The following is a 12,632-nucleotide window of genomic DNA, read 5'->3' on the forward strand; positions in this document are numbered from 1 at the left end:
ATTCACTATGGATTATGGAAAAAATGGCGTTTTGAACGTCGATGAAACTGTTATCGGAATTTTGGGAATAAAATTAAAATGGAAATAAGCGATTAAGTGCAACAGTGTTGTATTATAAGCAGTAGCGGCCTAAGCTCGTCAGAGGCCCGGGGTAGCAAATCTGTATAGTTTTACAAGATTATTATTCGGTTTACATTTGTGTGTATAAATAAGTGTTTATGTTTATTTATCATATTATGTTTATTTATTATATATATTTATGTTTATATGTAAAAGGTTAAGGTGGTTTTAGAGTGTAGTATTTTGATCTTGATGAAATGATGTACTAAGCACATTTTTAAAGTCTTGTTTAGGATTTGACTAGGGGAACGTGGATGTATTTAGAGCCCCCCAAAACTGGAGGCCCGGGGTGAGCGACCCCTTTCGCCCCCCTATTAGTCCGCCACTGATTATAAATAAACATATATTTCCATAAACTCCAATAGTGCACAATATAGCTAAAAAGTAACCTACTTCCTTTTTTGGGGTTCTAGCTTGCTTTATTGCAAATCTAATCAGATTCAGTTTTAGTGTTTAAAAATTTTCATGCTATCAATTAGGCTAGACATAGAAATTCGTTGCTATGTGTATAACAGTACCGGTGATGCCATCTATACACAATTAATACATTAACACACTAGAGGCATATTCATTGCAGGCTTAAAAGACTTGCATTCAGAGCTAAATAGAGGAATGTTTTTCATGAATGAATTCATTTCCTTCGTTCTTGTTCAATACGAATTGTCGGTTTCAGTTGTCAATTTGTCATTGTGAAAATCTGAAATCAGTCAAATTCTGAACTTCGTTTCGATCAGGTTGTTCAATTTTTAAAATGGTAGTTGTCTTATCCGCGCTTTACAGATATTTGTTAACAAGCATCTAAAGAAAACTCATTTGTTTTGAAATATTGACTAAAATAATGAGTGACTTTATTATTTTACTGTTGGGTGAAATTAATTTAATTTTTGCTCATTCAGCGTTTTAGTATCCGATCAAATCACAACCTCGAAACTGCAAAAAATGAGTTTTATGAATTAAACTACAAAGTTTTTGTTACTTTTTCTTTCTATATTTTTCTACAAAATGGCATCATCACATAAAGATATCGAATTAAGTCCTGTAAGCTTAACAATCGTCAATGATAAAACAACCGAAAAAATAAATATACCGGTAAACGATGAAGAAGACGTTATTATTGGACGATTTCGAAAAATCAGTTCGGCGAAATCAATGGCCGCTACGAATGGCAATATACAATATCCGTCTGAAATTATAAGAAACGAAACTGATGCCGAGGCTGGACTGCAATTTAAGGCTAAAGATGGGGAGAGAGAAAAACTGTTAATTGAACCTGTGACCAACGGTTCGTTGGTGCGACCGAAGTCTCCCATACCAAAGAGTAGCTTCCGAGACATCGAAAAACCTTCTCGGTTCAAAGATCAGCCCTCAACCACAAGGTTTCAGGTAAGAAAATGAATAATTGTTTAAAACACAAACTGGATTGCATAGAACATTTCTAAAATGTTTATCAGAACTGAAACATTAGAGTGTTGTTTAACCACATAAGAATAGTGTAAATTATTTAATATATAATAAAAAACTTAAAGTTCTCATATTTTATGTAATTTTGATTTCGGAATCTGTTTAGTTTTAATTGTTAAGTAGGCAAATTGTGTTGAATTGTTAAAAAACATGGTTGATTTTTCTGTAAGTTTTAAGTCAAAGTCATAAATTTGTATTCAATAGAGAAGGATTACACTTAGTGACTGTCATGGAGAAAAAAACTAACACTGGCTTAGGAAGAAACACCTTAGACCAGAGAAGAAACTACAAGAAAAACTCAGTAAGCTGTAGGGACTTATGTAGATAAATTCCGGGTATAATAAATTCTATTGTAACGGTTACAGTGACATGAACAACACCTCTACATTCTATTACCGAACTGCAAATTAACAAAAGATTATGTATTAAAACAAATAAACTTCTTAAAATTAATTCATGAGGTTGTATTGTTTATATAGAAGTTGATATTTAGAAACAAAAATGAAAACTTAAATTAATAATAATTGACCAATAACTTTGTAAGCCCATCTGGGTTAGCGCAATGCAAATCCCTATGTAAGGGTGATAAATATTTCTTATAGGTCTATCTATCTTTCTTAATATTTCTTAAAGCTTAGTGTTTTAAAAAATAATAATAATGACTAACATTTAGCTTTTAGTTTAGGTTAATTTGATGAAACTTGAACACTATATCTTTTAGATATTAGTAGCATTATGCTTGACACATTCATTGAAGTATCAACAGCAAAGTTTGAACTCATAAAAATTACTAATTAAAACACTATTTAAGAAAGCAAATAGCAAAAATTCTCATATTGTTACTATATATTGTAAATATAATACAATGCAGGAACTAGGAATGACCTCATTCTGATAAGCTTATAAAACAAACTACCTACAGGTAGTCAGTGTCCTCATAGATTTAATGTGTTATTTAATTTTAAATTGTATGGCTCTAGTAATATTTTGATTTAAATTTAAACAATGTTTTGATTCCATGATAAGAACAGAGTTTCAATGTTTGTAATTAAATAATGAAAATCATTCCATTGTCGCATAGGATAAAACAAATAGATATTGATTATACAATCAGATAAGGTTGTGTATAAAAGACACAATAAGGCTAGTCATATATGTAAATAGTCTGGTCATAGAATAAAATTAATTTATCACAGTATACTTAGAGGTTTTTACCAAACCAATGTCCTAATAAATTAGTTGGAATAAGCTCTTTTTTCGCTGTCAAAACGTCTTAACGCACTTCCCCCATATGTTGTAGGGGGTATGTGGGGCTCGCCGGCGCTAAACCCACTAAAAACCCAGCAGGTTTAGCAGCAGTCGGTACCCACTTCGTCTTTTCGGGGATTGTAAAAATGGGCACGCGGTGTTTCCCAGGCGATCACCCATTCAAGTACTGAACGCCCAATGTTGCTTAATTTTTGTGATCGGACGTGAACCGGTGTATGCAAAATGGTATGGCATTCGGAATAAGCCATAAGTAACTTACAAGAGATTTGAAGATTCCTTAACAATCTTTTCACTCAGTAAGCCACAAAACGTGTACGTCCAAATTTTACGTGGTTTAAAAATAATTATATAATTCAACTGTATGTCTGCCTCATGGATTTTATTCCAGATTAAAAAAAACTTATTAAAAATTACTATAATTGAGTGTGGTCGAATTACGACCAATATTATTTGTGCTCAATCATGCATGATTTCGTCTTCATAATTATTCAATTAATTTTATACATAATGTTATAATTATGCATCGATATATTATAAACATTTTCATTGATATTATATCAAAAATCTTACTTCAATCTGACCTTTGTTGAGTGTGGCCATGATTTTGCGACGAAATATCAAGGAAAACAACAAAACAAAAATAAACATAATATTTATGTAAAATGGTAATTATATCTGGAAAAATTATCGTTTCTTTAAGTAACATAAAAATATTTCCATCGGTCTAGGTCAGAGGCGCCTATACCGATAAATCATAATAGCGACAAATTGGATAACTACCTATACACTTCCCATAGCCTCGGCGTACGTCTTAATATTAGCACTAGATATCACTGAATGCTAAGCGATGCAATGCTCAATGCGAGCATTATATCATGAGAATAATATCACTTTTTTATTAAGGTTTTTGGTGTTTTTAACACACTAAAATTTGGTATGAATAACACATCCAATCAAACATGATGGTTATAATACAAGAGTTTGTTGGGTCTTACATATTATAAGACTTATGAATCGTAAATACCCTGTATTGTATACAAATTACTAGATTCATAAAAAAAAATATATAATAATAATAGGCTATTTGACTATTTTTTTAAATGCATTTTATATTATTTAGTAGAGGTTAAGGAACCCAGTAAAAGTGTTTTTTTTAATCCTAGTACATTACAAAATAAATTCCATATTTAAATAGCGCGCGAAAACGCTACTTTGGTAATATGGCGCTGCAATGGGGTCGCTGGCGTCACTTGCCTGTAATGTAATCTGTGGTACATATAATTCACATACAGTAGGCAAACGAGGTTAATAAGCAAGTGACATCATCATAAGCCCGACCAATCAGGAGCGTTTTGTGTCACGTGACAAACGTTTAAAAAAATGAATTTTTATTTATCGATTTTTGAATAAATTAATTATTATTTTCAACTTTCGTTAATGAATAACCATTTTTAAACTCACAATATATACTGATTACAATAATTGACACTTTATTTTTCGCATTGTCAAATAGCCTATTGATATGATTATTTGATTAGTCGAGTGCAACAGCAGGAAAATTAATCTATTTCCATAAATAGATTAATTTGTGATCATCAATCATGTTTGTAATGAATTAATTATACTTGATTCAATATTAAATTATTACTCAAAATTGTATTCATCTACAAAACGATTGGTTCGTTTTGTAGATGAAAAAAATCCACCATTAAAGTCCGTTATATTATAATAAATAGTTTCGTTGTCATAATACTAAATACCGTAAAAAGCTGGAATATTATACATTTAAAAATGACGTGTGCATGATCTATAAATGTTACGATGGATAAAACTAACGTAACACTTTAATTTATTTTATGGGATATGGTTCAATTCATCTCTTCACTGGTTGGTAGGTAATAATAAAATTGATCGTAATAATAATATTACAATAGTTAAAAATATATCTAAGAAAGGTCCCATTGCTGTGCTCTTTGAAATTATATTTTAAAAGAGATTGTACTTTTTTACATTCAGTTAAAACGTCGTCGTCGACACCGCATAAAAGTAACATTCCATTTATTTTATAAATATAATAAAAAGGGTAACATTACTTCATTAAATAAATATTATGTAGGTAGTTAACTTATGTTATTCGTGATCGATACAAGGCGATAAGATATATATATATATATATATATATATATATATATATATATATATATATATATATATAAGATAAGTATTAAATCGCGACTAATTACTCGTTTGGCACGTATCAATATTTTGAATAATGTATATTGTACTTTACCATGCCATTTATTTATTACTGCTTAATCTTAGTACTACTTAATATTAATTGTATATGCTATTTATGCATCGTATTACCCAGGTATTTGCCCTCGATAAACAAGACTAACGTAGTTATTAATTAGCTTATTTAATTTTAATAAACAAATTCACAGAATATTTGAAAAAATAAAGCACAACATTGTTCCAATGCAATTTTCGGTATACTAGTGGAAATATAATGTATGAATTTTTTTTCTTGATGTTATTTATTTATGTTATGTTTATGATGTTGTTATTATTTTTCATATATTATTGCAAATAAATTATTGCACTCATGTTTCGTTATGTTCGCCTACTTAGATTTCGAATCATTAAATAAGTGTTAGCCATGAAAGCCAGTAATACTGATATCAGAAATGTAATTTTAAACTGTTCAGATAAAGCTATAGGTATTATAATTGTCGGTACTTCTGAGTAGAGACAAACGCTTTTTGATGTTAAATGAGTTAATTAATTGCACATTTCTGCGCTATAGTAAATCTTGTGCAGTTAGTCTCCGTTGTAAATGGGCTTCGTTGCCGACGTTGGTTAGGGGTCAGGAGAACATCATCTTAACGGTTCTGTCTTATATACCTGTTATTTAACGATCGAATATATACTGTGAAGATAAACTAACAGAGCCCTAGTATTGAATATTTAAGGTCAAATCTTATTTATTAACTAATGACAGCACTATACGAAGGAATAGATCTGTTAATTTAGAAAAGCGCTCTCCTCCCTGCTAAATATTGGTATGACGGTCATTTAGTGTGCGTGACAAGATGTCTTAGTGTGCGAGAGATGGCTAATGTAAGAATAATAAAGCAAAAAAAAAAATTATATTCGTTAATGCCTTCGTGAGTGAACAGACCTATAACTGGAGCGTAACCTTTAATCTAGGTGTAGGGGGCCGTGGTACGGTTGCTTATACCAGATTATACCGGTTTTACGAGTATCTACTGAGGATCTTCAAGAAATTATATTAAAATAACGACCATCATAGCTCGTGTGCAATTTTAATGTATCTAGTTAATTTAAGAGGATCGAATGTTATCAAAAGATACCATAGCCGAATCACCTCAAAATATTATGTTCTACAACAATAAAATCTGTTCCGACGAAACACTTAAAAGTACAAGATTTTTATAAAGAATTTTGTTTATTTAATACTATGCTTCATAAAATATATATGAATATAAAAACAGGGCAAAGTCAAAGTTAGGAAATGCAGGACAAACCATTTGTAGGTTCGCGAAATTTACAAAAAAAGAAACATTCCAGTTTTTCGAAATTTGAAATTTACAAAAAAAATGAAAAGATTGCGCACTTTATTATTGTAACAAAACAATGAACAAAATAAGATAGAACACATGGAGCGAATAACAAAACCAATAAACGATTATTTAAAGCTTGTAAGCATTGATTCTATTATTATTACAGCTCAGTGTATCATTCATAATTTCGTCGAACTTATTTAAGGCATACAATTGTGTATTGTTAGAAAATGAATTGAATGGTATCTTAACAATATGTTTATAGAATCTTCCACACTTTATCTCCAATCCGAAAAACGGAGACGTGAGAAATTTCATTGGTTTATTTGTAATGAGTGCATTCGTGGTTTGATTCTTGTATTCTAGTCGAGCATAAAGCGACATCACCAACTAAGATATTTGATGGTGGTTATTTAAACGTCATTCGTCTCGTTACCTGTTTTCATACTTTGATACATTTAAGATAGAGCGTTTGCTATTTGTGTAACTTAACAATGTATAGGTAGACGACGAATAAGATTTCATGTATACGTTTTCTTTGCTTAGTTTATCAATATAAAAGCAAATGTACTCGAGTTATATATGAATCAAGATCAATTGTCTTATCAAATGCAATTCCTGATTCAAACGATGACAAATACGTTCGTTAAGACTTCAACTACTTTAAGCAATATGAATATCAGTTTCAGAATCCGTTGGCCGTTGGATAAGTGGGTATATCTAAATTTAGATAGCTAAAAATAGCCGACGAGGCAATCCCGACCTTGCTGTCTTGAATGAAATGATTGAATTCGACTTGACCCGGACCCTAGGATTACTTCGCGGGAAATAATGTAGACAGAGGAAGGAACCTATTATAAGATAATCACTTGTTGCCAAATTAAAGTATCCTCCAATTAAAAATACTATTCTATTGATGTAGGTTCATCTGGGTACAACTGAGATCCAGTTCTTTATTTCTTATCGTGCGTTTACCGGAAAGTAGGGCAAAGAGAATTTTTTTAAATATTATAACTGGGCATATTCTCAATGTCCAAAGAGCTGTGGCTGACCCTCTTAATCATTTACAATTAAACAAGTAGGTACATTATTTGGCTTAAATAATTATCAAGAGTTCACGATTATTATGAGATGTTTGATAACAACCGGAACCGGCTGATTAGCTTGATCTCCGAGTCACCGTAGGGAGACTCGCAAGGTCCGGCTTTTATAACTACACGTATTTAATAGTTTCTAATATGAGTACGCTAGAAAAGTCTTGTAACTTTTAGTTACTTTGCTATAATCGAAAGTTTGGAAGTATGAATTGATTTCTCAATGTACTTACTAACTACCGTTATAAAAGGCCGAGTGTCAAATTCTTTTCCGAATGACTTATTGATGGTGAATGGGTAGTTAATGCTTTCAACGTGACGTGACTTGTAATAACTAATGCCTTTTATCTGTATCTACGAGTGAAAATAAGCAATAAAACCAATGTTACAAAGGTTGATTTTGGAGTATTTCGTTTCTAAGTAACTTTGATTAAATAATATTTCCGTTATAAGAACACCTATGCTTGTCTTTACTTAGCTTAAAAATATTTTTTATAGAAACACGGTTTAAGCTTTTATGCTTAATCATTATTATAACATACCTAATGTAACGATCATGATTTTTAAGCCAACTACCTAAAGCTATATGTAGGTATAGGTATTTACTGGTAATTTATCTTGTTAGTATTAATCATCTAGTATTATAAACTCGGTTTCCATGGTTGGCTTGGTAAATATTGCCTTGTGAATATCATAAAAGCAAAAAAGTAAGTCCTGGCAGAAATTTACTGCCAATTATCGTAACGATCTGCTAAAGGGCTTAGAGGTTGATGTGCTACAGTGCGATCTTGCGGGCAGTTTCTACAAAGTAAATGGGTATAAAACCTTCCATTAAATCATACTCATATATGTATGTAAATTTTTATGGTCAATCGGCGTCGAAGATTATTAATTTAAAAAAGCTGCATGCTGCATGCTGCATGCTGCAAAACAAATTGCATTTTCGCACCCAAACAAAATCTTGTGCAACTTCCTCCTACTTGGACGACCACTTAATAGCGATGTATACTCCACTGCCTCCACTGTCTAATAATAAAAATAATAATCATTCAAGTCCAGTCATATTCGCTGGATGTTTCTCAATATGAACCCGTACACTGAATTATAAAAGCTCCACATAGGTAATAATAACGTGTTTGTGTCAAGACGCGTAGTCTCATTTGTTATAATTATGATAATTTTGCTTTATTTTCATTGCCTTAGATGGAAGATAAACAAGACGAAGGAACGGAAAGCGACGGTTCTGGAATGGAAAGTGATGACCCCCTCACAGCTACGGACACGAAATATGGCAAGAGTTTCAGGTAATATCCGAAAACGTAAAAAATCCTATTAAAATATTGTAAGAAATTATTTGATCTTTTAAACTGATCATGTGCGATTAGCAAACAGAAACATATTGAAGGAACTCTATCTAAATATTTTTATAGACCGCATAAAAGTACATACCGGATACAGTAGATGAACTTCAAATGTTTTGAATGTTTAATAGTTTTGAAGCAAGTTTCCGAGTTTTCCGAGTATCCAATCGAATACTACTCGAATTATTTCTCAAAATAAGTGCAGGCTATATAATAGCAATATTTTCTCACAAATATTATACGATGATAGTTACCCCAGCTATATCTTAGTCCTGTTAGTGATAACGCTGTAAACAACTATTAAGTTTCTAAAATATAGTTAGTTATACCGTATTCAATTTGTGTTACGATTAGAAAAACTATTTCACCATATGCGATTTGTTACGAAATTACCCTTAAACATAAACGTCACTAAAACATGGTTACGTAAAGTATGAATTAGCATACGCCATGTGCGTAGCTTAATATAATGCTTTCACAATTGTTATAACCTTCGGTGTAGAAAAACGGTACAATGTTTTAAATTAATTAAGTAAAGGGATTTTTAATATGCGTCGAATTAATTGCGTAGAAGTATAAAAACCCTGTATTAAATATGCAGGGTATTTTCCGTTCATTTGTCCGGCTCGAAGGACAACATTTTCAACTGCAAAATATTACTAGACTAAATAACTTGAATAAGAAATAATCTTGTTTTATTTCAAACTTTTTAAGACATATAATTAATATATAATGATATTGGTCATAGTGAGTGAGTTTTATCTAAGTCGGCCGGGGTTTCGACTGGAGTTATAATTAAATTAATCTATTAAATTATTCTACCGCAATAATTTGTATTGCTGTGTTCCGGTTGGTGAGTATTTGCTGGCGCAAAGGACAGAACATGATATATTAAATTTAAAAAAATGATAATTAAGATTGAGCGGGATATAGCTATTAGATAGAGCAACGTGAAGAAAAATATCAAAATTTTATTAAAATACTTCCAATATAGATACTTACTTTTTTTCTTAAAATAACATAAAAAAGTGTAAAACAATGGTTATTATATATTATAATGAGTTGTTTGTTGTAGACATTTCACGCGGGAAGCGTTGCCTCGCCTTGATAACTACAGGAACGTGCTGTCTCTGCACGCAGCGCCGCGACCTACCTTAGACGAATTACATAATGCTTCACTTTCAAGAAAGGTAAGATTAAAATTCATTTAAATATGAAATATTTGTATATCCTTATATGTAACACATTACCATCGTCGTGTTAAAAATATGCGCTAAGAATCTGATAACTCCAACTTAAAATCAAAATACATATACTTTATTCAAGTAGGCTTTTATAAGAACTTTTAAATCGTCATTTTACAGACGATATTTTTTACATATTAAAAATAAAGCTACCATCGGTTCTGTACCGAGAAGAACTAGCAACAATGAGTTTTCCAGTTCTAGATATTACAGTCAGTAGGTATTAAGGTGTACTACTTGCGTGGTATTAATATAACTACAAACACCCAAAAGTCGTGGTTTTACAAATATGTATTTTGCATACAACCGCGAAAATCGCAAATGTTTACTTGACGATATAAAAAGTCGCAGGTTTGATCCTGATTCATTGGCTTATTGGCCCCACTCTTAGCACAAGCTTTAAACTTAATTGGATTGGTAAATAGGAATTCCTTAAAATGGGGCATTGCTACTTTAAAAAAGACATACTTTTACAACAATATACATAGTAATATGCATTCAATACGGAAACACAAACAATTCATATTCTAATAATATTTACTTGATAAGTACGTATTTACAAGTGCCGTATATTTAATATTGTGAAATATAAATACAAAATATTCATTGAATTAACATATATAATATATTATATTTGGTCTATCTCAATTGGGGCTGCCAAGGTCTCTAAAATATAAATAGACTCGGCAGAATATTTTACCCTAAAAGATGGAATTGTTTATTTCAAAGCCAAGTTTACTTTTTGAAAGATGTTTTTTTCAAATATTATATCGGTAGGCAGATGAGATTATGGACTACCTGATGGTAAGCGGTCACCACATCACTTAGACAATGGCGCTGTAAGAAATATTAATCATTCCTTACATCGCTAATGCGCCGCCAGCCTTAGGAAATAAGATGTGATGTCCCTAGTGCATGTAGTAACACTGGCTCACTCACCCTTCAAACCGGAATACGACAGTACTGAGTAATGCTGTTTGGCGGTAGAATTTATGACAGTGTGCACAAAGACATACCACCAAGTAAAATATATATGTATAGTTTCACGTATTTTATCTAAGAAAAAACTACTGAGTCCTACCTACATTTCTATCCGGCGAGTTTTAAATTCAATTTAATCATGTATCATGCTTCATAATTGCTCAAAAGAACCTTATTAAAATATAGAATTTTATGATATAACTTAGGTGATAGTAATATTCGGCATCGCCGTGATCTTTTGGCGAGTGCTTTGTACGACATCGTCACGCTCATTGGACTGTACCACAAAAGCCTAACAAACACCGGACATACCGAAAGTGTGAACCTTAGGCCGGATATACAGCAAACATATGTACTCGAATATACTACTTAATGCAGACCATTCTACAAATTATATCATTTATTATTTTTGTGGATTCCAAAAATATTTAATTTATCTGTTTATTTTATAGCACGTTAAAACTATTTCGATTAATAGGTGTGTCACGATTGGAATCTTAATTATTATTTATGTGTGTTAAAAGTTATACATAATATTTAATGTAATAATTATATTTTCAATAAATTGACATTAAATATAATTATAGTCCACTCTAATCAAAGACGGAATTAAGATAAACAAACCTTAGATTTACGTATTCCATACAATCTGCTCAGTCTGCTATATATATATAAGAACTACAAACAGTTTTCGATTAATATATCTTTATTTATAATACAACGCTATTCCATTTAATTACATTTATCCACTTTAATTTCATTCTTAAATGTGCCGATCACAGCTTCAACGGAATTCAAAACGGATTTTTTTTATAAATCCATATTTATTATCAAAGATAAAATTTAAGCTCTCAACCAATGATATCGCGTGAATTTGATGTCAAATGTTGTTTGTTTGTCTTTAGTCTACTCTTCTGGTTAGATAGGCTGTATGATCAAACTGTATAAGTTTAATGTCCGAATTCAAGAAAAAATTATCGGATTAGAAACTATATCGAAATAGTAAATAATTGGTCAAACAGCTTTCATGAAATATTTCTTGATAAATTTCTTTCTTTGTTCAACGCGTATATAACGCGTTGAACAAAGAAACTCCTCCTTATTTTTAGGAGCCGTCTAAAAAGGGATCCACCATCGTCATTTACCCTAACTATTTCACTCAGTGTCATACAAGTCAAACTGTATGACGTATAAGTGAAGGCAAGTCGTTGCTTTCGTAAATATTTATCCGAAGGGACACACCTGAATCAATAATGTCCAATATTTCACTCATGTACAAGCACATTGTAGACCTAGTTCGGTAAACGAATCGATGAATGAGGACAGGAGACATGTTATGTTACTAAGAAGACAACAAATCACGAGACAGAGTCCTGAACCCTAATTAATATAATATAAGCGTAATTGAATTTGTTTGTTAGGGGTTCACGAGTTAGCTACTTAACAGATGATCATGATGTTTTGCATACGCGTTTTCAGCGATATACAAAACGACTTAGAAACTAGTAATGTAGATTA

At 31.4% G+C, this 12,632-nt stretch overlaps 1 protein-coding gene across 2 annotated transcripts in view; it reads left to right on the forward strand.

The window, feature by feature from the left end:
* The first annotated feature begins 814 nt into the window (after positions 1 to 814).
* The window catches only part of LOC125067589 (bumetanide-sensitive sodium-(potassium)-chloride cotransporter), a 30,836-nt gene continuing 19,018 nt past the window's right edge, over positions 815 to 12,632 (forward strand). For both annotated transcript variants that reach the window (XM_047676231.1, XM_047676233.1), the window contains exons 1-3: positions 815 to 1,503; positions 8,732 to 8,832; positions 9,965 to 10,079. In XM_047676231.1, the coding sequence (XP_047532187.1) occupies positions 1,123 to 1,503; positions 8,732 to 8,832; positions 9,965 to 10,079 (597 nt within the window). In that variant the 5' untranslated portion in view covers positions 815 to 1,122. The remainder of the gene's footprint in view (positions 1,504 to 8,731; positions 8,833 to 9,964; positions 10,080 to 12,632) is intronic.

The sequence above is a fragment of the Vanessa atalanta genome, chromosome 12, assembly GCF_905147765.1.
Source record: "Vanessa atalanta chromosome 12, ilVanAtal1.2, whole genome shotgun sequence".
NCBI lineage: Eukaryota > Metazoa > Arthropoda > Insecta > Lepidoptera > Nymphalidae > Vanessa > Vanessa atalanta.